The sequence below is a fragment of the Oryzias melastigma genome, linkage group LG21, assembly GCF_002922805.2.
Source record: "Oryzias melastigma strain HK-1 linkage group LG21, ASM292280v2, whole genome shotgun sequence".
Lineage (NCBI taxonomy): Eukaryota > Metazoa > Chordata > Actinopteri > Beloniformes > Adrianichthyidae > Oryzias > Oryzias melastigma.
In genome coordinates this window covers 19872070-19899676 of record NC_050532.1, presented here as the reverse complement: position 1 = coordinate 19899676, position 27607 = coordinate 19872070, and the positions used below count along the sequence as shown (strand labels likewise).

Here is a 27607-nt window from a genome sequence, read left to right as displayed (position 1 = left end):
CTGATAAAAAAAAAAAAAAATCCATAAAGACAATATGCAGCTGGTTTGAACTTTGTGATTAAGATTTTCCCTTTTGTGTCAAAATGGAGGCTAACAACTGGAAGCTAGCTTCAGCTACATGCGACTTTTAAGGTGTGATGGATAAATAAAGCAATATGAAATAACGTAACCATCAAAAAAATGATAATTTCTACATGAAATATAAACGTGAATCCACTATGTCGGCAAATTTATTATCTGGGTGTGTGAAACAGTCAAGAGTCTGTCGCAGTGTATTAGCTAGAGCGGCTTCTGCTACAACCATCTCAATAATTTCATATGTCGAGAAAGATTTTGTGCGTAAACAGCATCTTTATTGTTCTTTAAAGTTGAAGGTTACTATTTGGTTTCCTCACTGGCTCTTTTCTCTTCGAATAAACTTTCCAAATATGTTTTATTGTTTGTTTTTTTCTTAGTTTTGGGCTAATAACTTAGAAATCAGGTAGCCGCTTTAAGTCACGTGACCAAGACAGATGTTGTGAACAGAATCCGGCAGTTTTCCATAGTAAAACTTCCTTCAGGATCAGAAAATAAACTAAACTGAGATAATCTAAATTAGCATGTATATAGTGACCCAAGTGACCTACGGACCGGGGGTTGGGACCACTGCACAAAGACATGCTCCTTTCTGATTCTGAGAACCCATGAAGATACTTCAAATACTTTATACAAAATCTTACCGTATTTTCCGGAGTATAAGTTGCAAGAGCAAAAAATGTCTAATCAAGAAGATGAAACCATATATAAGTCGCTCTGGAGTATGAGTCACAGTTTTAGGAGAAAAGGGTAACGTTTCAGAACAAATCTGTCAAGTTAAAAAAACCAAAAAAGAAATACAAGATCTGTATAAAAAATATCAAAATTTAAGAGGAAAACAATCAGATTCTCTTCAATGTTTGTTTTCTTCTGCTGCTGTCAGTAGCAAATATTTAAACTCAGATGCAGTGCTCTCTAGTGGTTGTTAGAAATCGCTAAAAGACAGAAAAAAACAAATATTTGACCCTTTTGATCTCTTAAAAAAAGCACACACACACACAAATAAGTCGCTTCTGAGTATAAGTCGCACCCCTGGCTAAACTATGAAAAAAAAACTGTGACTTATAGTCTGGAAAATACGGTACTTTTGGGGGAAATTCTTATAAAATTCGCAGGATTGCTGTGATGTTGTCTTTCTGTTCTTTTGGCTCACTCAAAAAAGCCGATTCAGCCATGTTTTTGCTGTGAAATCATTTAAAAATATTCCCCGACTATAATAAATCTCCATATAATTCCTCCAGCACCACCAGCAGTGAGTTTTTACGGCGCAACAGTCACGACTACATCAGAGGACAGAGGGCCTCTGGATTTGCTGCACTAAGGCCTAAGTAGTTTAAGGCTAATCTCAAGAAGGCCCATTGATTGGCGTCACTGGTAAAGCAGCATGTGCAGCTGTCATTATTTATTACTGTGGGAGATTATGGTCCAAGGAAGGAGCACGCACCTGCGCAGAAGCAGCAAAAAGAAGAAGAACCCGCCTGCTCCTGGAAAACCTCCCATGGTTTGGCCTTCCTTCCTGAAGGCTCTCCGGTCACTTTGATCAGGGATGAGGATGGTACACCGCGGGGGGCAGCTGGCTCCCTGATGTTGTTAGTTGCTGTGAGGCTTTTGTCTCTTTACCACAAGTGTTCAGTGTCAGCAGCTGTATTAAGTCTGCATCATGATTGATTTAGGGTTAATCAGCAGAAAATGCACGGAAAAATCAGCAGTCTTCTAGCTCCAGGATGTCCAACTCCAAACCTTTAGGGTCAGCGTCCTGCTGGTTTTCAGATTCCTACCTGCTGCTGATTATCCTGGATCAGGTGTGTTTGGCAAATGCAAAGCTGCAGGTGCAGGGTTAGCTCTAAAGTGACCGTCAGAGATTAAGCCTATCTAGGTTTAAAAAAAATGTATCCACAAACCCAAAGATGCGGTGGCCCTGAAGTGCAAATCACATCAACAAATCACTCAATGCAAAACATATTAAAGCTCACACAATAATAACGATCCACTTTGATGAAAATCATTTTTTAAGATGTTTTTAGCATGTCGGGGACCACCGTACAACCATTTACATAAAGTAATTTAATAGTATGAGAAATATATCAGAACCTTAGTACAGCAAACGCCTCATTTCAGCTTCTTCCTCTTTAAAATTCCCCAGCTTTCGGCTGTTGCTGCCTTTGCAATGGGATGACTTTAAACTATTAATGAGTTTGGAATTAATTTAGATGCGCCAACAGCTGCAGATTAACTGTGTTCTTAACAGAGCTTAAAGGTACAATGTTTTAATGACATTGTGCGCTAGATCCTTGATGTTTCTCCTGCTTTCTCTTGATCTCTCCGACCAAAGCGATGCATAAAAGTAAAAGTGGCAGCGATTATGCAGATCAGTGTCTCTGCTGCCAGGTTTTAAAGGATGTTAATGCTCTGAGAATCACAACGTTGAAAACTAGAATTTGTGTCATCTGTGCCGCATCCCATTATTGATATTATTGTTTTGGTGGAGCAGACGCGGCTCGTCTGCCGGGTTTGTACCAAAACTGTGATAGCTAAATCAATAGGTGGTGATCCTGCTGGGATTATCTCCAAAATGATTTGATTTATGTTCTTCTCTTAGGTTTTTTTAGGCGATTTGGTCTTTCAGAGATGTCAGTTACAAACCAGATGAAGCGATGCAGCGATGTGCATATGATATGTAATAGTATATGAAAAGGAAAACAAGCATCTTCGTTGATTCTTGCATCAGCCCCAAAAGGCAAGATTGATCTTGTAAGCTCGAAATTGATTCTATTTCCCAAGCAAGTTAATCAGACGACATTTTGTTTATTCACCCTTCAGTTTTAGAAGAACTTGCTTAATAATTTTGTAAAAAAAACCCTAAAGTACTGAAGTTTTGGAAGGATTATACTTTTTTTCTCTCGTTTTTATTGAGGAAATGAAATAATGGAAACACAGAGACGTTTTTGAGCTGATAATTACAAAATAAAACAATCCACAATGTTTTTATCTGTTGTGTTTTTCTTTTAAGTAAAGTAGAAGCCTTTAGTTGACCGTTATTATCACAATCTTTTCATTTAGCTGCATTTTTCGATAATAACATTTAGTTAAACACACATTTTGGAGTAAATATTTAGTAAATGTCTTAAAGTTTGAGTGGCTTCCACATTTTTTTTAAATATCTGCAACTACCAGGATATATAAGTCTGGTTTTGTCTGGCTGCAGCAGGTCTAACTCAATAAATGCAGATTTGGATCAAGGATGGCGCCGTCCACTAAAACTGCAAATCTGCAAAAACGAACATGTAAATACAGACATGAGCGTGAACAGTTATAAATACTGTAAGCATAAAAGTAAAAACAAAATATCCTAAATAAATATAATAAAAATGCTAAAAATGTATGTTATTTAGTAAATGGCTGCTGCAGGTGATTTTAGTATCTGATGTTATAAAATAAGTGTCGGTGTAAAAGAAGTGCTTCTCAGACTTTTTTTAAATTTTATTTTATTTTTTGGGGGGGGACTCCCAGCCTGACCTCGTTTCTCACTTTTCCACTTCGTTAGTTTCCCAATTAACCTATTGATTGAGAACTCGTTTTATCTCAGTGGTTGATAACCTTCAACCAATACAGAACAATAAAGCTGGTGAAGTGACACACAGTGGATCTCTATACAGATCATCTGTTTAGGGTTGTTGTTTACTGTAATAATTGTACCAATTATATTTGTCTTTAATCTTTTTTCTACTACTTGTAGTTGTTACTGGGCATTGAAAGTCTGTTGCTGCCAGCATCATATAAAAATGTGATGTTGGAAATAAACAGCACTTTATTTGCTCAATCATACTTTCATTTTATGTTTTGTTGTGGAAATCAGACAATGTTGACTGTTGCCTTTTAAGAATAAATTTTTCTTCATTGCTTGGGTAAAAGGAATTTGTGTCTGATAAATATTTGCAGTGCTTAATGTTGTGATCATTAAATAAAATACATTGGACCTTGTTTTTTTCAATGAAAGGTATATTAATATTCAGGAAGAGTTTTTTTCTAAGTCATATTCTTAAAAAAAAATATATATATATAGAAACTTTTTTGGTGTAGTCTTGGGATGAACCGCAATACATATCGTATCATGAGGTGCATATCGTGATACATATCGTATCGCCAGACTCTGGTCAATACACACCTCTAGTAAAATGCCCTAAATTAAGCCTTTTTTTACATCAAATAGACTAGAACAATTCTAAAACAAAATAAAATTAAAATAATGATGATAAAATATTTTTTTTGTTTTGCTTTTTTTTTTTTAAACAAAATTGGCTGTCTTTAGGATATATCCTAAAATGTCTTATTATGATTTATATCAATTAAAAAAGATTCATAATTTGTTACATAGACCTAGTAAGATGTAATATTTTTGAATTTGATATTTGCCTTGTTTTTTGCCATAGAAATATACATTTTTCATAAAGTGGTGACAATTTTTTAGGACATTTGATTCCCGCTGATCTTTAATTCCCGTTTTTTTCAGCTTGAGTGACTAGAAATAGTTTTTGAAAATGTAGCAGAATAAAACATGATAATCCAGAATTGAGGTAAAAAAAATGCCAGCCCTGGAGAAAGAAGGAAACCTTTTTTTGTAATTCCTGCTGCCTCACCCTCCCACCTACTTTGGTTATTTCAATGGCGCTTGGCGTGGTGGAATTAGTGTTGCGTCACTGCAGTTTCCTTTATTTGTCCAGCATGCTTGATGCATTTGGGTAAATCTCTGCAGATACATCTTGGTTTCATCCCTGTTTCTCCTTTAGCTTCTCCTCCAAAGATTTACACCCACAACTGTTGGATCCGTCCTCTGATTTATGGTTCCCTGACTATCAGTGGGAGGCCTTTGCACAAATGAACACAGCTCGGCGCCTTTACATATTCAGCAGCACAACAGGACACTTAATTATTCTTTATTCAAAATCAATGTTTCCTGCAGCCACAGCTCCTGGGAGGCCGGGCAAGCTCAGAAACAGCGAGGAGGAGGAGAATGTGAAGGCTCCGTAACCAGGGGACAGTATTTTCATGGTTGTCCTCTCAAGCCTTTAGGCTGCCCTTCTGTGACAGAATGCCTCTGACAGCTGTGGCTGCATAATCAACACTTTTCTTTTCCTTTTATTTCTTTTGTATTATTTTTTTTAGTTTAAGGAATTTAGATGCTATAAGTGTGGAAAGCAGGAGCAGTTTGTGCTGAAATCCTCCCCTCACCTGACCCTTTTCTTTTATCCGTAAGGAACACAGAGTCTCGGTGTGTGCGCCCTTGGCTGTGAACACGCCACACATCTGTATTTAAGTCCAGAGGATTACCTGTGGCTTTACTCTCCGTCCTTTCGTCTCTGTCATCTTCCCGCTGCTGCCGATTCATCCCGGAAACCTCTGCAGCACATGACCTGAATCTCAATTAGCTTTAGCTGCCGCTGACCCCACTGTCCTACGTTTCCCTGACCGTGCACTGGAGTGCGTGCACGCCACGAGCAAACACGCTTTACGCAGGGGTTGGGCTGAGGCAGCTGCTGCTGCAGCTTTGGCATGTGTTTGAAACTGCAGCGTTATGATGAGCATCTGGATTAGGAAAGTTTCAGAAGAGGCTCCGTGTACTCAGGAATATTCTAAAGCTGAAGGGGTTTCTCAACCATATTTTTCTTCTTCCTTACTGCGCCCATGAACAGAGTTGGGAATCTTGAGGCACCTTTTGATTCGATTACAGTTCAGGAGGCAATGATTCGATTATGAAATGCAATGCACCAATGCATCCCAGATCTGCATTTTTTTTTAGAAATGTTTCTCTTCACTACCAGGTACTTGAAGTAAAGTTAAAATTATTTTTACTTGTTTAGCTTGTTTTGAGAACATAAAAATTCTGACATGAAAAATATTTAATTTGAGATTCAAAAACATTTTACAGCATCAAAAGGGAAAAGTTCTCCCTGAACTTAACAAAACTTAAATAAGATAATGTTACGTTTTTTATTAGACCAGCTTTAATGAAACACTCTATAACCCACCTGAAACAAAAAGTGTTTAGCTAGCCACACATTGTTGTGTTCCCTACATATTTAATCTTGGTGTGACATAACTTACAATTTTTTTTAGGGTCCAATTGACCCTCGACACTTTCTTCACAAATGTCCGAGTGAAACAAACACTTCGCGTTTATTTCTGCTTCTTTACTTTAACGTGAAATCGTATACATTTCATATAAATATGTATTATGAGTTATTTAAGATTCATAAAAGGATTTTGATCTTCCACTTCCTAATTCCTTAGACATCAATGGGAAGCTACTTGAGGAATAAAATGTTTGTTTTAAAGTTTGTAGATTAAAGGGATTTCAAAAGTGGCATGGACGCATTTTACCACAATATTGAACAATTTTAAAATGTGGATCTTTGGTGCAGCGGTAGGGTCGTCAACTCCTGATCGGAAGATTGCGGGTTCGACTCCCGCCTTGCCCACCCATGTGTCAAAGTGTCCTTGGTCAAGACACTTAACCCTGATTCGCCCCTTGTGGAAGGTTGCAGCCAGTGTTCGGCAGCAGAGCCACCACCAGTGTGAATGTGTGGGTGAATGGGTCTCTGACTGTGAAGCGCTTTGGGCCCTTGAATGAGGATAGAAAACACTATATAAGTATAGGCTATTTATCAAGCTGAACAAAACGATATGAAATATGATATGAAAATATCAGGAATGTGGGCGTAGTTAACAAAAAACCTCAGTTGCCAAGAAAATCCAAAAGTGTAGTTTGGCTGATTCTTCTACAAATTGCATAGACCCGTTCGTCATATCCCGACAACCTAAGCATAAAATAGTTACTATGGAGATAAGACTTAACAGAAAAGCCGCCATTTTGAAAAAAAGGAGTTTTTCTTTCACAAAATTCCTAAGTAAGATTTTTCTCCCTTGTTGTCTTTTTTTTCTTCTTTGGTAAAAGCACAATCCCGTTTGACCAAATCAAATGTGAACACCCCATGCCGGGAGGCGATGGCTCCATTATCCTTCAGTGTGCAAGTGAAGCAGTGGGTGCCACCAAACCCCAAAATGAAGCCGGGAGAAGCTTCTTCTGTGGTGACTTCTCTCTAAATGTCAGTGTCAGCCCCTCATTCAGCCAGATATCATTCCCTTTGTTTTTATCTGGAGCCTGAGGGCCCTGGCAGTCTGTTAGCCATACATGGCACTCACCCCCAACCCCCCACTGCCCAACAGTAAAGGGAGGGCTGCCTGGTACTGCTTGTTGTAGATGAAGTGGGGCGTACCAACAACTCCTGCAGGGGAGCAATAGTGGCAACTAATTTACAGCTGACCTTTACAAAGATTTACTCAGATTTTGTCTTTTTAGGACCCCATGCACAATAGGTGGGGTTCAGGGGGTTATTAGTCGATCATAAAGCTAAAACCCCAGCAGACATATTCACAGACATAGCTGTCATCTTTACTTAGCTTCCTCTTGTCTGCATGTGGAGGTCACCGTGGCGACCCCGATGCTCGTAGACGTAGACGAGCCCGTGTTCAAGCCTAACCGGGGCAGACAGGCTTTTCCTGCACACCTGACCCAGGACTGCTGATTCAGGATATGTCACCTCACTCTGGAATGAGCCGGCCCCATGAAAACGAGCTGCAGCCGCGTCAGAAGGCGCTCGTAAAAATTGTGACATTTTCTTGGCCTCGCAGAGGATGATAGAAATGTCAGCTGGGGAGCACCACGTTCCTAGAGAATGTAACCTTTCTGCAGAGGCTGCACCACATGAGCAGCTGAGATTCTCCACAGCTCTGTGACAGGTTCCCTTTGTTTCAGTCTATTTTAGCATGCATTCCATTGATTAATAAATTATAGGGCTGGATATCACCGCCAAAACACTGAATCCATTTCATTTTCATTCATAATGTTACTATTCAATGGAATTTGATCAAAAATTAGAAAAATTCTATATAAAATTAGTTTAATTACGTAAAAAAAAGTTTACAAAGTAATTTTAACAGGAGAGAATAAAATTGAACAAAAATTGGTGCATTGAAATAACAGTAAGAACTGTTTTGCCTGAAAATATGTGAATAAATTACTGTTTAAACAAAAATTAATTGATTTTGATGAATGGGTTATTTGATGTTGTTTATTTTTTATTTTTGCCCAGGTCTAATCATATTTCCCACCGATGGATGCGTGGTTAATTTATACATTACAACAATAATTTCTCATAATTAAATTTAGACTAATAAATAAATTAAAACTGCATTGACAACAATAAATTATAATAACGAGATTTAGTTTTTCTATGTCCACATATGAACAAAATTAAATGAAAATAGCTTTTATTTTGAAACGCTCACAGCTATGTGATGAAAACTGTTGATGCCAGTTTATGTGCTAAAGAGTTTAAATGATCACCCACAAGTAAATCCTGCAATAGTAAAAGCATAAATCATGCGTTTAAAGCTAAATAATATTCCATCCTCTGTTGTAAGATGATCCTGATGTTTTATTGTGCAGAAAAATAAAACCCCAAACGTTTGTTCTTCTTTCATTTTTGGAGAATCTGGAAAGCAATTGTCATAATGTGAAACTGTTGTGAATAATTTTCTTGATTTTTTTAGATTTTATTTTACAGTATATTATGCTGAGAGTGTAAATCGACATCAAAGTAAAATAAAACATGTAAATAAAAAAAAAAGTTATACATTTTTTTTTCTGGTTATTATCTGGTCCACATCAGATAGTACCTGGTGGGATACTATCCCATAAGCACCTGTTACTACCTGATGTGCACCAAATAGTGACCAGAAAGAAAACAAAAAACAAAAAAAAAAATGAAAAAAAAAAAACAAAAATTTTTAAACTTTTTTTTTTTACTTTGAAGTTAGCTTTTAATAGTTTTTTTTTCCAAACATATTTCTTGTTCTCAAAAACACTGGCAAATATTAAGTTTTACCACTTGATTACTTTTTTTTTCTAAAAAGAAAAATGTTCTTGCTTCAACTGGTGCTCACCAAAGAGTAACCAGAAAAAAACATATTTTTTTGGGAGAAATTTTTTTTTTTTTCTTTTTTTTTTTACTTTGATGTCCTTTTAGCCATTGTTAGCTCTCTTATTGGGTTCAGAAGACCCTACCCGTACAATGATGTGTGATCCCTACCATGACAAAGGAGGACAGGATTTTCTGTGTGGCACGGACACCAGTGAAGATAAAACATGTGGAGAGCACCTTCTTCCCTCTATGCCAGTTTCACTGCAGTGAATTTGTGCATGTGTTTAATCATCTGACTCCAGAATGAAGGCTTTACTGTCAGCTGACTTTTGAGGTCCTGGACGGTGACAGTCGGTTCTCTTTACTGCCTCTGTGCTGACGCTTTGCTTGTTGTGTCACCACTGTGCCAAAGCTGCATTTAATCAAGCGCCGGCCTGCTTCATTCAGCCGTGCATCACTCATCTCTGTCTGGCTTGTGATCATCTTCCCAGGCTTTGCTGTTTGTCTGATGGAGTTGATGCATACCCTCGGTCTCGTTGAGAAAACGTGAATTTGGTGTAGAAATGCACATTTGGTTGCTGGTTTGAGACTCATTACAGAAGCGAATTGTGTTTGTGAAGGTTTCTTCTCACTCCAGCCTTCTTGTGGTTTCCATCACCAGCTCTGTAACCACATGGAAAGAGCGGATCCCCAGCTGTGGGATCCCCTCTGCAGTGAAGCAAAGCAACTTAAAGGGAGGCAAAAAGCTACTCCGGCAGGGTGGAGTGGCTTGTTTCGGGACGATTTAGCATTCGCTTGGGGGGTTGTGTGAAATCCTGTTCTATAAGCCGGTGTTTTCCTTCAGGACTGATGGGAACCCGTCTCATCCCGTGAAACGCCCAATCAATTTAATGGCGGGTAAACCCAAGGAGCTGTTACAAGCAGGGTGTCCTTTTGCAGAAAGCGAAGGACAAGCTGCTTCCGTGAAGCAGACACAGCTGAGCTGACGGGAGCACCGACTGCAAACAGTCGCTGTGCAGTGGAGCGCAGCAGTCACGAGGAAGCAGTCAGGCAGGGTTTTTTTTTTTTTTTCTGTGCCTGATGGAGTTCTGTCTATCTTAGGAAATCCCCAACATTAATCTGACCTTATCCTGAAAGTGTTCACAGTTTCCAAGCATTTTCTTGTCGTTTGTCACATAGGTGGGCAGTGAAGTCATTGCTGAAAGTGGTTCTGTGTGCTGAGTGAGGACAGAGGTGGTCAGGCTGAGACTTTCCCCCTTCCTGACACTTCATGCCTTCCAGCCTGCAGATCAAAAACGAGGTCCAGCCCCCTCCAGCTACAGCAGCAGAAACGGGAGCCTGTTAGTGGCTTTGAACTCCCGGCTGGAAGACTGGCAGTGGAATTTCAGAGAATGCGATCATTTATTTGGGCCTCATTTTCCTGCATGGGGTTTGACAGGTCTACAAAGCTGGGCTGTTTTGCGCCTGACTGCCCTTTGTGTCAAAGCACATTGGGTTTTCCTGTACTTTTTTTGGTTGTAGATAAGCATAGAAAATACCAGAGAGGCATTTCAGTGGAATGCCGGGACCGATTTGGAACGGTTCACAATTGCACTGAGCTTTAATGGGTTTTCTTTTCTTTTTTTCCCCTTCTTTTCACAGCAAAAAGCTTCAGGCAAGGTCCTGTTTGACCTGGTGTGCTCCCACATGAACCTCGTGGAGGGGGACTACTTCGGCTTGGAGTATCAAAACCATCAAAAGATGATAGTGTGTAATTTTGAGTAACATGAATCCTCTTTTAGACATTCCTAACTGTGGGACCTGCAACCTAACGCTTTTTCTTTTCTTTGCTCTTGATAGGTTTGGTTAGACCACATCAAACCAATCTACAAGCAGCTCAGACGTAAGTGCATCTTTTTTGGCAAAGTGCAAAGACACTTCAATGATCCACACCAAGGAAAATTGTGTTTTTAACATGTTCCCATGGACATTTTCTGACGATGGAAAACATGTATAAAGAAAATTAAGCTCAAAATTACATTTCTGAGTATTTCTTTACTTAAATTGTTGTGAATTAGGAGCAGACAAATAAAATGCTGTTTGAAAAAAGAGCTATTTGTGACTTCAAACACGTGCTAGGCGGGGCTTAAGGCTCCCTGGTCCAAGCTTGGAGTAACAAGGAGGGGAAGGGGGGCGGGTGTTGCTATGCACCAACAGACCCGCCCACAACTCAGAGGGGAATTTCTAATGAACTACTGCTCTGCATAAACTATGTCCTAGAAAACTACATATTTACATACTGTGATACAGGACTCATGATATGATACATATTGCGATACAATATGATACGATGCATATCGTGATACAGGACTCAAAATATGATATGTATTGTGATATGGGACCCATGATACGATTCATATTGCGAAACACGATCCATGATGCAATGCGTACTGCGATCCATAACTCATGATACGATACATATCGTGATATAGGACTCAAAATATGATATGTATTGTGATATGTGACCCATGATATGATACATATTGCGACACACAATCCGAGATACGATTCCTATTTAGATATACAACTTATAGTTCAATACACATTGTGATACAGAACTCTTGATATGATATGTATTGCGATATGCGACCCATAATATGACACATATTGCCATACATGACACATGATACGACACATATTGCGATACACAATCCATGATATGATTCATATGTAGATATACAACTTATAGTTCAATACATATTGTCATATGCAACCTATAATACGATTCATAATGCAATACACGATCCATGATACAATGCATACTGCGATACACGACTCATGATACGATACATATTGTGATACAGGACTCATGATACAATACATATCATGATAGGACTCATGATACGATACATATCTTGATATAGGACTCTTGATATGATATGTATTGCGATATGCAACCCATGATATGACACATATTGCGATACACGACGCATTATACGGTACATATTGTGATACCAGACTCATGATATGTATTGCGATATGCGACATATGGTATGATACATATTGCGATACACGACACATGATACGATACATATTGTGATACACGATGCATGACACGATACATATTGCGAGATCTTGTGGTTCCTATGTGCGGTGCTGAGGTGCTCAGAGAAACTCAGTGTGCTGGCAACTAGCGGTCAGGGGTTTAGGTGGAAAACAAGAGTCAGATGCTGAAGAACCCTCATAAATAATTAAATAAATATTGTCTTGTCAGCATTTTAAATCGAAAGAAATATTGTTGAATGAAATATTGCGATATATCGCCAAATCGCTATTTTCCTACACCCCTACTAAAACCGGCATAATCATAATAAAAAACTAGGAACACTTTTTAAAATAGACCCAAAAATTATCAGACTGGGTCTTTAAATAAAAAATTAGTTAAAGGTGAATCCTGATTCTATATCTGAGCTGGATCATTGCCTCCAATCCTTAAAAGACAGACTAGAAATGTATTTCTCTAGAAAACTTGCCTTCAGGCTACAAATGAAGTTTCTGGTTAATACATAATCTATAGAACAGGAAAGTAGTGTGCTAGTCATTGAATTGAAACATTTTATTTCATTTTTACACACTTTTTATTACATCTTTTATTGTACCTTTTAAGTTCATGTATGACCGTTAATAATTTAGATGTTTTAGCTCTCCTGTAAAAAGTCCCAATGCAATTTAATGTAACAACAAATGAGTGTTTACCTTAGATACCCTCAGAATGAGCTATCTGTATAAACCGGATGCCTCTGATGTTCCCACACAGGACCGAAACATACAATCCTAAAGTTCAGCGTGAAGTTTTTTCCTCCTGACCACGCCCAGCTGCTGGAGGAGCTGACGAGGTGAGATGATCTCTAGATTGTTGAATTTACATTGATTTGTGTGCATCTTAAAGCAGTTGTGGAGCAGATTTATCAGATTACCTGCTTTCTCTCTGGAGAATTTTGTAGCTAATAATAGCTTTATATTAAGTAGAAAAGACGTCAAACAAAATCTCAATCACAAATTTAAAACACTACAAAATATATTATATTAAGTATTAAATAAGCTATTTTTGGCCACAAACACAGAACTTTTTACATGGGAATATATGAGTTACAAAGAAACCACATTTTATTAAAAGCTTGTGTTGTTCTACTTTGTGGTCAGGTACCTCTTCGCCCTGCAGATCAAGCAGGATCTCTGCTGTGGCCGTCTGACCTGCAACGAGAGCAGCGCGGCGCTGATGGTCTCCCACATCATCCAGTGTGAGGCTCGCTCAGCCGCTTCCTCATGGAGCTTCCACAGAACCGATAACTCCTTTTTAAAAATGCATGACTGCTTTCTTTCCCCGCACAGAGCTTATCATTAAACATTGTCATACAACACACTGTGCACCGTTGCGAATTGATTAGCGTGGCGTTGCTATGGAAACCTTTCAGTCGGCGCCCCGTACATAATCTTCTTCCACCACAACCATACATTGTTGTGCAGTTTCAGGAAAATGTGTGCTTTTTTAAATACCTATAATTTCTACATTTTTATTGATTAGTAATGATCAACCAGGAGTTAATGATAGTTGTTTCCTTATGTTTGGAATTAATCTTTTTGTCCTTTCTGATCACCCTTAAGCTGAGATCGGAGACTTCGAGGAGAGTCAATGCCGGTCACACCTCCTCAACAACAACTACATTCCCGATCAGATGCCTCTGATCGACAAGATCATGGACTTTCACTCCAAACACATGTGAGTTCTGGTTCGGCCCCAGATGCTTTCTCTTGACGGCTGTATCACACAGCCACTATGTACATTTTGTGTTGGACTGAGTCATTTCCAGAATCAATTTGATTCATCAGAGCCTGGATTGATTCAATTCCAGTTTTTTTTTTCCTGATTCTTTTGATCCTCTCAATTCAATTAGATTCAATTCAATTTTGAGTTTACAGGGTTTACACATTTACACACATTTGTTTAGAAATACATAAATAATATGTATATAAGTTTTGAAGATATTCATATTAATCTGATACAGTTCACATACTGTAAAATGTATTTGTGAAATGATGAGGGGATTGTTAATACTATACATTGTAACATGGATTCTCAAACAGAGAAGCTCCAACAATTGTTCTGCCTCTCCTGGAGAGCGTTTCAGTTTGGCCACTAGGTGGGGATTGCACTATAGCATTACACCTTACTCCAGAAGAAGAAGAAAGTATGAGCAAAAGTATGTGCAGAAAAGCAGCGCTTTAGACTAGGGGTCCCCAAACATTTTCTTGTAGCCTAACAGAAAAAGTGTAATAATCACAGCCTAAATGTAAACATTTATGTCTCTCCAGAAAGCCACACATAACCAAAGTTTAAATAATTAATTTCTGTAATCTTCACTGAAAAAATAATACTAAAACATTTAAAAATTAAACTAATAGTCTATCCTCTCCCGTCATAGTTCAGACTGCAGAAGGGTGAAATAAAGAGTCAATGTGGGTCTCAATCCGTCAGATTAAGGAAAAAAAAAATGGAGGGCCGTGAGCCGTAGTCTGAGGACCCCTGCTTAAGCCCACAAAGGGTTACTTTAAAAAATATTTCCTTAAGAGTTTGGAAAATTCATGCCTGTGAGATTATAAAGATGTTTATTATGTCAACAATGTATGTTTAGATTGACAGAGCGTTAGCATTGGCTGTCCTATGGGAAATCCCATTATACATTGCATTAAGCTAGCGGACTTTAGCATTAGCCGTTAGATCAATCTTTACTTTTTTGGATCTATTATTGATCTATTAAGCTTCACTCGATTTTACCAACCCGCGTATATTATTTCAATCTTTCGTGATATACGTAATTCATAAGTGTTTCTTGCGTGCGCACACATCAGTTGAGGGTTTCGGCCGACATTCTTTACGTGAATTAGGTTTTAAGCTGTTCAAAATTTTTAGTCAGTTGAGAATTAAGCAGTTTGTGCATATATATGCACCTGTGTGTGATTTTTGCAAAATGTACACGCAAATTTGTGGCTTTCCATGTATATTTAACAGACATTTCACTTATGTACCACCGATGTGTAACTTTTATATCGCATATGCTGAGGACATATCACAATAAAGTGATGTAATTGACACAAAAATTTGGGGCCAGATTTGGCTTTTACGTTGCTTTACGTGTTTTTTGCGTGTTTTATTTGTATTTCTGTCATGGTTTTAACGCGGTGAAATTTGTGGTACATCTGTGAGCATTTCACAAACCCACAACTTTTCTCACTTTTTCATCATATATTCACATATGACCAATTTTTATCTGTGCAGTATACGCAAAATGTCCATAGTACACAATAGAGAATCTTTTTCTCAATCTGGTCCAAAAAGTGAAATTTCCAATCTCATTTATACTAATCAAATAATGCTGCTGGATTAGCGTTTCTCAAAATGCAGACTGGCAGTTTGTCCTGCCTGGTAATTATTGAACTTGCTGTTTTTGCTCCCTACTTTCCCTTAAATCTTTTTTTAATGTTGTTTTGGAGTTGGAAACCCTCCAGATAGCCTCCCATCATCCATCATACTTCTCCTAATTAGTCCGTGAGTTATTGGAGCCACAGCTTTGGCAGCACTTGTCTAACCTCTGCATTACAGCGTGTCATGGACTCTCAGCGGGCAGCTGTTGTAACATCAAAAGACTTGACTGCTGCAGTGCCACGATGAGTTAAATCTCTCGTTAGGCACCACACGCAGGAAGCGGGAAAGCTTAACCGCTGATGAGAATTAGGAAAGTTAGTTTGCTACCCCTCCACCCTCTCCTCCTGCTGCTCCCAGTTTAACACCGGGATCCATCTTTGACCTCAGAAATGAGCTGCTTGATAACATAAAAAGTAGTTTTTAATTGGTGAAGGGTGTGAAAAGTGCATTAAACTGCAAAACCTTCAATTTCTGATTAGGAATCGTTTGATCCACTCTCTTTTTGGAAACATTAATCCACATGAGCGGTGTGTCTGATTAATCAAAATTGAATAATAAATGGGTTTTTATTTAATATAATTGTGTATTTGTTGTTGCAGAGGTCAAACACCAGCAGAATCAGATTATCAGCTGTTAGAAGTGGCTCGTAAGCTGGAGATGTACGGCATTCGGCTCCACCCTGCCAAGGATCGAGAGCGCACCAAGTTGAGTCTGGCTGTGGCCCACACGGGTGTCCTGGTCTTCCAGGTTAGTCACGCTGCAAACGGACTAGTGGGATGCTCGTGTTAACTTTGCAAAGCTTAACGACGTCTATCCACACCTCAGCGACACACACGGATCAATGCCTTCAACTGGTCTAAAATCCGGAAACTGAGTTTCAAACGAAAACGTTTCCTCATCAAACTGAAGCCAGATTTAAATGTGAGTGACTTCTGATTCTTGCAGCTGAAAATCCTTCCCTGTTGTAATATGTGCTTCATTGTACCCCCCCTCATAGAGTTCATATCAGGACACACTGGAGTTTTTGATGGCCAGCAGGGACTGCTGTAAGGTCTTCTGGAAGATCTGTGTGGAATATCACGCCTTTTTCCGACTCTTTGAGGAGCCCAAACCCAAACCGAAGCCCGTTCTCTTCACACGGGGCTCCTACTTTAGATTCAGGTTGGGCTCCCGTGCGATAATGTTGTTTTGGAGTGCACTAACTCTCCCAGTCTGCTTTCAGAGTAGCTCATTATTGCCTCTTTTGTGCTCAACCCTGCAGCGGTCGCACACAGAAGCAGGTGATTGATTATGTGAAAGAGTCTGAGTTTAAGAAGATTCCGTTTGAAAGGTGAGCTCTCCGCAGACGTGTTTGTTTTCAGAGCGAGCGCCGGGCAGCTCTGACCTTTCACTTCCTGTCTGACAGGAAGCACAGTCGGGTCCAACACAACAGTCGCCTGTCACCATTGCCTTCACCGCAACACCATCAAGTGCCAACAGAAGTGAGTCTGCTCTGCTCTCTATTTGCTTTTCTGAAAGGGGTTTGGGTAAAATACCCAGAAGTGTTCGGAATTACATGCAGCTCCACAGCAGCTGTAGCCTTTGATAAAATCAGATCATGCACTGGAATGCGCAGACGAGGAAAAATTTTGCTTTTATTGTAGTAAATTAAATGCACATTTGATGTAGAATTCCCAAAGAATGTCACAATTTTATGTAATTTGGTTTGAAGTCTTGCATTGTTAATATCATACTGTCTAGCAGAGCTGAAGATGTTGAGGTTCTTTTTGGGATGGAGAAGGATGGATAGGATCAGGAATGAATCATCAGAGGAACAACTCATGTTAGATGTTTTGGAGATGAATTAAGCCAAGCAGATTGAGATAGTTTGGATATATTTAGAAGAAGAACAGTGAATATGTTAGTTAAAGGCTGGAGCTTCCAGGAAAAGGACCCTAGAAGAAAACTAAGGAGGAGGTTCATGGATGTAGGGAAGGAGGATATGAGTGTGGGCATCCTAAAAAACTAGATAAATGTCTTTTTAAAAAAAAAAAAAAATTAATTTGTTGGATCGTCCATTAAAATCACACTGTAGTAAACTGCTTCAGTTGGTCTTTGGTTTACATGAACTTCCACACTTGTCCAAACAAAACGAACTGTGGCTACAATGCACTAGTGAGTTCAGTAGAACCACTTCAAAAGGGGAAAGAATTCCAAAAAGCTTTCCACTTTAGTTGGGTTTGCGTTGGTGGTGTCAAAGTGGGGCAAATTTTGTGAATCTTACTCCAGGCTTTTTCATTCACAGCTCCATTACTATACATGAAAGACTTGGTGTCCCTGATTGGTCAAAGTTTGACCTGGTTTAAGCTGCAACGTGCACTCAGTAGAAAGTACGTTCTGTACATAGAGCCCAAAAAACATCTGTAGAAACTTGTGTGAATGGGGAAGCCCGAAACTCGCATTTAAGCACCCTTTAAAACCGGAGCTCCAGGGTTTATGTTCTTTGATTTACTGTAATTTTTAATTGTTAACACGATCAGCGTAATTCTTGTAGATTCTCCTTCAGAATCTACTGAAATTACATTGATCGTATTACTGGTTGAAAAGTTACAGTATGTTAAAAATGTTGTGTTTAAGCATCACCGGCGATGCCTCAGGCGTTAATGGGTTAAATAGACTTTTCATCAGAAGTGTGCACTTGAACGTGCACTACAGTGGGAGGCATGACCTCAGACCATTTTCAGCTGAACCAGGGTTCACTCATTTGGTCTCCCTCAGAGTCCAAATAAGCTCTCTGATGCATCTAAAGGAAATGAGCCATCTGAGATGTTTACCAAATATTGAGAACCTGAAAAAAAATGGAGAGGAACGCTGGTTGTTAACAAACATTCCTGTTAGTGGCCTTTTTAAAATTCCTGTTTAAAGAAGAGCTTGTTTGTAACGTAGAAAATACACTGGGCGGGTCACAAGGTCCCTGCTCTGAACTCTCAGCAACAGGGAGGAAAAGGGGGGCGGGGTTGTTCTACGCCAACACTCACAACTCAAAAATGATGTACTAGAAAATCATGCAGATTTTTTTTTAATCTTTGCTAAAAACAGCATAATCATAACTAAAAGACCACTTGAACACTTTTAAAATAGATCAAAAGATGATTTTTGCTTTGTGTTTTTGGCTGTGCTTCCTTCTGCTCTATCCGTTGATTCTCAACGTTTCCATCCTGCCTTTGCCCTCAGAGCGGTGTTTCCAGCGACAGACTCAGCTCTCCTCCACGGCGGCACTGGAAGGAGTCCGTGCTGGTGAGCGCAGAGGACCCAGCAGCTTTACGCACAGCCAGAGTCAGCCCCGCCCATCAGAGAAACGGCCACGACGACAGGACGGACTCCATATCCAGGACAGAGGAGACGAGGGGCTCAACGAGGCGGACCCATCTGGAACATCTAAACACAGGTCCAACATCTCGGGCTGTGAGAGACAGCATCTCCAACCCCCCATTCTTTGACTCCATGGGTGTAGATAATGACTATAACACAGGCAGGAACCAGGCGAGTAGAACGAAACACGGTAGTAAGGAGCAGGCCATGCTCCGCTGCAGTCCTGGCTTTGGGTCTGAACTGGAGCAGTTTTTGGGTAAAATGCAGTGCAGGGAGTCCCCGTCCTCGTCTAGGGAGGCCCTCAACATGAGCCACGAGCTAAACCAGACCCCTAAGCGCTCACGCAAGAAAATTGACCCAAGTCAGGCTCTAAACACCACAAGGGAACCCGTTAGCCTCACCAGAGAGTGGCAGAGCAGCAGTCCCTCCCCAGTACCGAATATGATGAGCATGAGGAGCGTCTTCACCAATCCGCCGAGTAAAACGGCGTCTCACTCTGAGCAGAACGGCTACACTCCCCCCTTCTTTAATGATGGACGGGCCTCGCCCATGTTAGGACAAACAGCCCGCTCGCACAAACTTCTAAAAGCACAGCGCCATGCCGGCTTGCAGGATGCGCCTTCGCCGAATTTATCGCGTCCCGTTGTGTCTCGCGCCGAGCGCATGGCAGCGCTTGAGCGCCGCATGAGAGCCAATGGCCTCTCGACGCCGGGCCGGTCCCGAGCCGGTTTGGGTCAGAAAGGATCGGGGCAGGATGGAGTCAGCCATGTGGGGGCGGTTCAGATGAACGAGGGCTCGAACACCAGCGGCTCAGAGTCCAGCGAGTCGGAGGTGGAGAACAAGGGCGGCGCCAGCGGCAGCCCAGTGACCTTCAGTAACCCAGTGGAACGGAACTCCCCAATCCCGAGAAACAAGTTATCCCTCGGAAGTCTGCAGCTGGATGAAGAGGCAGATGAAGATGGTAGCCATGGCTTCAGCGATGACGACGTTGGGCAGATTTTTAGCTGTTAGGATGCGTGAAAAAAGAATTGGGTCTGTGACCGGCAGCAGTCGTTTTTCTGGCTGCTGCCAAAGCACTTTTGAAAAGTGAGGAGATTTTTCATTCCAAGGAAATATTTGGTCAGATTTTCAAAATAAACCTTAGTTTTCCAGACTTGTCCTGTTCCACCTAAGAAACCACACACGCGTGCCTTACCATGTGGAGAGAAAATAGACTCGCCCTGATTTGTGTGTGCATAATTCTTGACCTGTGCGTAACTTTAGATATGTGCATGCGTAATTCTTTATTTGTAATGCACAACTTCAATTACAACAGCTTAAAACCAACTACACACAAATATTAAGAAATGAAGCACAAATTGCTTGTTACACACAAACACAAAGCCGCATTAACTGACAAATCTGATGTGAGACTCTTCACGTTTCGGAGATTCGTGCGTAAGTGATGCATTTAAATGCTGCTAAATTGCTGGGTCATCAGAGTTTTCTTATCAGCCATTTTGAACTTAGATTGTGAATATTATCTGGTAAAACTTTAAATTTTTCCATTTTTTTAAACAGACATACCCGATAATTAATATCCTCATCGACATCCAAGAGTTGAAGAGTCCGCTCGCTGGGTGTGGAGATGCGTAGTGAAGAGTTCGCTCTCTGGGTGTGGAGATGCGTAGTGAAGAGTCCGCTCTCTGGGTGTGGACATTTGTAGTGAAGAGTTTGCTCTCTGGGTGTGGAGATGTGTAGTGAAGTCAGCTCTCTGAGTGTGGAGATGCGTAGTGAAGAGTTCGCTCTCTGGGTGTGGAGATGCGGAGTGAAGAGTTCGCTCTCTGGGTGTGGAGACGCGGAGTGAAGAGTTCGCTCTCTGGGTGTGGACATTCGTAGTGAAGAGTCCGCTCTCTGGGTGTGGAGATGCGGAGTGAAGAGTTCGCTCTCTGGGTGTGGACATTCGTAGTGAAGAGTCCGCTCTCTGGGTGTGGAGATGCGGAGTGAAGAGTTCGCTCTCTGAGTGTGGAGACGCGGAGTGAAGAGTTCGCTCTCTGGGTGTGGAGACGCGGAGTGAGAGATCGCTCTCTGGGTGTAGAGACGCGGAGTGAAGAGTTCGCTCTCTGGGTGTGGAGATGCGGAGTGAAGAGTTCGCTCTCTGGGTGTGGAGACGCGTAGTGAAGAGTTCGCTCTCTGGGTGTGGAGACGTTGAGTGAGAGATCGCTCTCTGGGTGTGGAGACGCGGAGTGAGAGTTCGCTCTCTGGGTGTGGAGATGCGTAGTGAAGAGTCCACTCACTGAGTGTGGAGATGTGGAGTGAAGAGTCCGTTCTCTGGGTGTGGAGACGCGGAATGAAAAGTCCGCTCTCTGAGTTTTGAGATGCGGAGTGAAGAGTTCGCTCTCCGGGTGTGGAGACGCGGAGTGAAGAGTTCGCTCTCTGGTGTGGAGATGCATAGTGAAGAGTTCGCTCTCTGGGTGTGGAGAAGGGGAGCGTGTGGAGATGCGGAGCAGACTCTTTGACTGTCTGTTTGCCCTTGAGAGCCGGGCGTAGAGCTAATCGACTCCTAATCGACTAATCATCGTTCCCTCACAACGGCACCCCTTCCGCTTATACAGCGGGAGCAGACAGCACAGGCTCCTTTTCCACCCCCAGGGAGAGGATCGGGACGTAGGGCTACTCTGTCCGCTCTCTGGGTGTTGAGAAGTGCCTCCCACCGCCTGCTTATGGAGGAGTTCCATGAAGAAGGCGCTGCATGGACAGTGCAGCCCCGAGGTAGAGGTGAGAATAGAGAAACTTTAGTGTTGCAAGGTTAAAAAACACATATTTAGACTTTTTTTATATTAATTGTATCTGTTTAAGAAAGTAGGAACATTTTAAGTTTTCACCAGAGGATATTCACAATCTAAGTTCAAAGTGACTGATAAGAAAGCTCTGACCCAGCATTCTAGCAGCATTTAAACACATCATTCTTGTGTCAATCTTGGAGACACGAAAAAAGTCTCACATCAGATTTGTGCCTAATTGCCGTTTTGTATGCGTAAAAAATTATTTGTGCGTAATTTTTAAAGATTTGTAGTTTTAGTTAGTTTCAAGTTGTAATTTTAAGTTGTGCGTGTGTAAAGTGTGTTTTTTAAATTTGCACAAAATGTATCATAGGAGTTACAAATCAAGAATTAAATCAGGGTGAGTCTATTTTCCCTCCATATTACCAGGAATGAACTTAGTTCTGAACGTCATCACATTTGTGTTCATGAATGGTTTAGCAAAAGCAATTTATCCCATTTATTCCATCTCAGATGCCTTATTACTGTTTTAGCCTCTTTTTTTCTGAATTGAAGCAAATGTTTCTGACTTACCCTCCATTTATATAAGACTTTGTTTAGGAAATATGGCAAAGGGACTTATGTATAGTCATGTTCTAGTATGAACCTAAACAGTAGCTGGACTACATGTGGACCTCAGGGCTGCTTCATGCTCTCTGCATGTGATTGAGGAGCAATGCTGTGATGTTTGTTATTCCCCTAAATAACAAAAGACTGTCAGATTTTTTTCTTTAAATGTACTAAAATGGGATGGGACATATTTTGTTCAGTTTTGGAAAAACTGACATTGAAATGTGGTTGAAGGTGTCCATAGTTGGTATTTTTAAAGCAGTTTATCAGCGGTGGCGTCTTTACAAAACACTTGTAGAATACCTGTTTTATCCTTTTCTTTACCTTTTTGTTTCTTTGTGGTTTTAGTGTTAAATCATCTTAATCTGACTTTTCTGTCATCTCCATCGACTCTGAGCTCCGAGTGGGAGCTACTCTCAGTTTTCCTTCCTGCTGTGACAGCATAGAAACTTTCCTCACTTTGAGGGCTGAGGACACGATTTTCAGTCTGTGGCTCATTTTACTGCAGTGATCCAGATAACTGTTAATTATTCCACCCAGGGATAAAAATGTGTGGGTGTGGATGATGGATTCTGGGAAAACAGGATTTGGGATCTGTGTGGGTGTGAAGTTTACGTAATAACTTCTGGACATTTTTACTGACATCAGAAAACAAATTCAAACTGGGAGAGAGAATGTCTTATCTCTCTATCTTTGTAATTTTGCTTTTATTATTTTCAAATCTCTATTTAATTTCTGTCTTTTTTAAATTTCTTCATCTATTTTTTAACATCTCAGCCTTTATTTCTGCATTATAATTCTTTTTTCTGTCTATATTTCTTTATTTGTATTTTATTTTTTGTTAGCTTTGTCTAATGTTGTATTTTATGTCTGCATTATCTCATTATTTCAATTAATTTCATTCATTTTTTTCTGTTTTTAACATCTTTCTTTCTAGTTTCTGTTTCTCTTAGTCTCTTGGTTTTTAAAGTTGTGACTGGATCACTGCAGCATCATGAAGCCTCTCTGATGCAGCTGGAAAGTTTGTCCAAATTTGCTGCATGTATTTCAGAGAAACTCCTGCAGACTGAACAGTAAATTACCAGTTTGAAGTGACTCAGCATCAGTTTTGTCCTCATTGCCCCGGTGTCCTTGGGTGAGCCCTTTGCTGAACCAGGACAGTGATAAATGTCTGCACTTCCTCTTCTGTGTGTACTGTACTCTCCATGTGGCGCTCCTGTTCACTGTGGTTTTGCTGTAATCGTTGAGACATTAAATAAAAAAAGTACCATATTTTTGTAGAAGTAAAAACGAAGTGAAATTGATTAGAATTCATTCGTTGTGACATTTTCCGCACAACAATCTAATGCAGTGTATTTAAAATAAATTCATAACATTATTTTTATATGATATTGTAATGTTTTCAGCATGAAATCCTCTTTTTTTGTGCGTTTTTCCTGTGTTGTTGCTTCAATTCTGCCTTTTTAAGCTGCTTTTCCCACATTCCGTGTTAATTTGTCCATGTATGTTAATCAAAGTGGAGTTTAAAAGGAAATAAAGTTAGATTCTCTTAATCTGAAGCAGTTAACGTGGCTTTTTCTAGAGTTTAGCGCTCATCCTAATATTGAATATTTCTTGTTTTGTAATAGTAGTGCTGATGGGGGGGATGCAAAATCTTTCATTTTTCCGTCTGTAGTATTTAGATGAAATGTTGTTGTTCTTGTAATCCTGGTTTTATTTGCGCCAAAATCACCAGAAGACGGTGAAGAGACGAGTTTCAGCCACAAAGTAGTAAGTAAGTTTGTAGTGAGGATGCATCAGACAGACAGTAGGCCGTTCCTGTTGGTCCTGTAGAATGTGCCTCAGCGTGCTCTGACTGATGTGGTGCAATGACTGCTGGGGGTGTGAGTCATCTCTGATTTTTCGCTTAGGTAGCCCCTCCCCTTCCAAATGTGGGTCGTAGACTATGAATAAACTTTGACCCTTTTTTTGGTGTTAGATTATAAAGCCAAATATCATTAGACTCCAATTGAAGAACATATTTCTAGATTAGAACCTGAAATTTAGAATTACATCCACTAGAAACTACAGTTGATATAGATTTCTGGGTTAGATGTAGTCTTTTTTATTTTCCCACTGACTGACTTTCTCTTCTTGCTGCTGTGCGACAGGCCTGGTGTCCAACAGCCCCCCCCTCCCTGCTTCTGCTGGACACCCCCATGGGATGGTGAACGGTCAGAGGTCTCTGGATTTGGGCAGTCACAGTCCCAATGGCCGTCAGCCGTCGCCCCTCACCAGCCCGCTGCTCAATGACGCCTGCAGTGTTCGGACCGATGATGAAGAGGAGGTCCGGAGGAAGGTTTGTGAACTTTGAAGTTTCTTTTGTTCTGGTGTTGCACATCAAATGAGCTTTATTCTGAAAATATCAATCTGATTTTTATTTCTTAAATAGATCAAAAGCACGTTTTAGAGCTAAAATACATAAAATCTCAGTTAATATTGGTGTCTAGTTTCTGGCTTTCTAGCTTTGAACGTTACGCATACAATTAATCAAAAATAATTAACACATTAAATTAAATCTGTCAATTACGACTGACAGCATTAATTAAAAATAAATGTTCTAAACGTACAGTTTTACTGTAATTATATACAAATAATAACTAGTCCGCAAATACTGTAACGAGAAATTATTTTCTAGGTATGCAATTAATTAATCATTTTAATCAATTCCTGACTCTATTAAATATCTTTTAACACTTTATATGAGACAAAACTAACTCACTAGTTACTTTTCATTAAAGACTTGCTTTAAGACAATGAATCTTGAGTCATCTGATCTTGAAACCATCCTTTTTTACATTACATAATAGTTTAAAGCAGAAGTTTTATTAGTGAATAGTTTAAAAAAAAAACTAGAACGTTTATTTTTACTCCCACAGCACAAATGCATTTACCAACAGCAGTAAAGAAGTTTATATGTAAGCATATTTGTATGTTATTTTTAAGAAAAATTCTAGTCTTACTATGATTATGGTTAAAATAAACTTTATTTGTGTTTTATGATAATTAAACTTTTAATTTGAAATAGAGCTTGCATATTATTACTATTGTATCATCATAAAAACAAAAAAATGTTTTTATTTATGACAATGGAAGTTTTTTACTTTTAATAGCAGCTCATATGAGTTTCTTTCAAAATAAAATGCACCTCATATCAAATAAGATCATCCTGAATCAAAAGATTTACAAGAATAAAACATGCAAGAAAGTCAAAAATAACATTTATTTGTCATAATATTGGTTCATCTTCATCATTTATTTCCTTCTTACTTCCGTTTACTTCCATTTTAAGACAAAATGTTCTACTTATAAACAAAGGAAAACATGTTTTCTATATTTTTAACTTGTTTTGTGAAGAACATTTTTAGTGTGATTCTGAAAAGCAACAAAGAATGATGTTGCACAACAATAAAAATGTCTAGTTACAACTTTTACTTGTACACCTGAATGTAATAATACAGTTAATTCATGGATGTCTGTTTCCTGAGGAAGTAAACTCTGTAAAAACCTCTGATTTCATTAAATCTTCAGCAAAATTCAACAAGCTTTGAAGCTTCAGTCACATGCTTTTAGGATTTCTATCACTGTGGACTCGAAAAAATCCCAGGAGCTGTCAGATATAATTTTCAGAAATGGTATAAATAAACCACAAGAGTTTTAGAATTCCACTTTAACTGAGCCTTCAGAGGCATGTCGAGAGGAGAATGAAGCAGATGGTGGAAGACTTCCCTCCCGCCGTCCCTGAATGACTGTGGAGTATCAGCGATGCTCTGGAAATCCTTCTTTATCGCTTCAAACCTGCAACATTCAAAATATGCATTTAAATAAATCAGAACATCTTTGAAAATACCTTGATGCCATTTAACTTTGAAAAGGTTTTAGAGGTTTTTGAAGCAGTTTCTCCAGACTTAAACGTGACGGAAATAGGAATAAAAGACACTTGCAGACTTAAGAATGTGTGGCAATTCAACAATTGCCTAAAAGGTGATGTCTAAATAAACAATTTGAATTAATACAGAATAAATGTATGCACATTTTTATCAAAAAAAACTCTTTTGGAAAAGTTTCTTACCAGCCTGAACCACAAAGTCCCACCTCATCACTAAGAAAAATAATCTTTATTTATGTTTTTGTGTCCAATTACACAATGTACTGTAAATATTAACAATAACTTAATTATATAAATGAGTAAAAATAGCGATAAAGTGATATTTTTCTATAACAGTTTACAACAATTTTAGGAGCAGACCATGTTCCTTTCAAAATAAAATACCACCTGTGTCAAATAGGACAGATCTGATCCGACAGAGTAAAAATTTACTAAATTAAAATGGCAAGAAAGCCAAATCAAACATTTTTTCATCATTATGAGCTTGATTCATCATTTTTCTAATTTTACTATTAAATATAACATGACAACATGGGTGTGGACATTTTTAATCTATAAAATGCAATTCTATACTTGAAATTTGCTTCTGAACAGCGGTTAGACACTATTGTGCAGCAGAAAACAAACAAATTTAAATGAATTAAACATTTATTTCTATACCACTTTACAACGCCATCAGTGTAACAAAGTACTAATAATTAAAAAAATAAATAAAAAGAAAATTTAAAACCAGAAAAATTAAAGGGGCCATACCAAGTTTTTTTTTTTACATTAAACTATATCTATTTGTATGATCATATATTATCTTTGGAACACAAAAAGACAAATTATTTATGAAATATGAATTATTTTTAGAGGATTACTCAGAAATGCATGAACAGATCAGAATATCGCTTTGGGGTTCTTTATAGTGAGGATTGAACAGTATAATGCACTTAAAAGATCAAAAAAATGTTTTTTTCATGGTATGGCCCCTTTAAAATAAACATGACAACATTAGTGGGGACATTTGTAATTTATGAAATATGTAAATGCAATTATATACTTAGGATATTTACTTCAAAACTTCAAAAAATGTGTGATTAGCTTGAATTGAGTTTTTTTAAATAGATAACAGCCAAATGAAAAGTTTTCTGTCATAGTGGAGAGAAAGAAACGAAACAGCTGTGACGTGTTATAGAGTAGATTCTTCTCAGCATCTGCTGTTTATTGTCTGGCTTTTCCAGAGGTTTCCGACAGACCGAGCCTACTTCATGGCGAAGGAGCTGCTGACCACAGAGCGAACTTACCTGAAGGACCTGGAGGTGGTGACCATGGTGAGGCCAGCCTGTCTAACATGCTGTTAGCTTCGCTCTGCACTTGTCCTCTTTGGGGAAAAACATCGATTTTTCCAGTTAGCTTCTCTATTGCAAAGAGGCTGCCAGAACAGAGACGGACC

At 39.3% G+C, this 27607-nt stretch overlaps 1 protein-coding gene across 2 annotated transcripts in view; it reads left to right on the top strand.

Annotated features, from left to right (window-relative positions):
* Positions 1-27607, top strand: part of LOC112155107 (FERM, ARHGEF and pleckstrin domain-containing protein 1) — a 64462-nt gene that overhangs the window by 20129 nt on the left and 16726 nt on the right. For both annotated transcript variants that reach the window (XM_024286552.2, XM_024286551.2), the window contains exons 3-15: positions 10698-10802; positions 10896-10938; positions 12853-12931; positions 13239-13336; positions 13701-13815; positions 16119-16266; positions 16345-16440; positions 16517-16680; positions 16781-16849; positions 16925-17000; positions 18733-18946; positions 24392-24579; positions 27396-27485. In XM_024286552.2, coding sequence (XP_024142320.1) covers positions 10698-10802; positions 10896-10938; positions 12853-12931; positions 13239-13336; positions 13701-13815; positions 16119-16266; positions 16345-16440; positions 16517-16680; positions 16781-16849; positions 16925-17000; positions 18733-18946; positions 24392-24579; positions 27396-27485 — 1485 coding nt within the window. The remainder of the gene's footprint in view (positions 1-10697; positions 10803-10895; positions 10939-12852; positions 12932-13238; positions 13337-13700; positions 13816-16118; positions 16267-16344; positions 16441-16516; positions 16681-16780; positions 16850-16924; positions 17001-18732; positions 18947-24391; positions 24580-27395; positions 27486-27607) is intronic.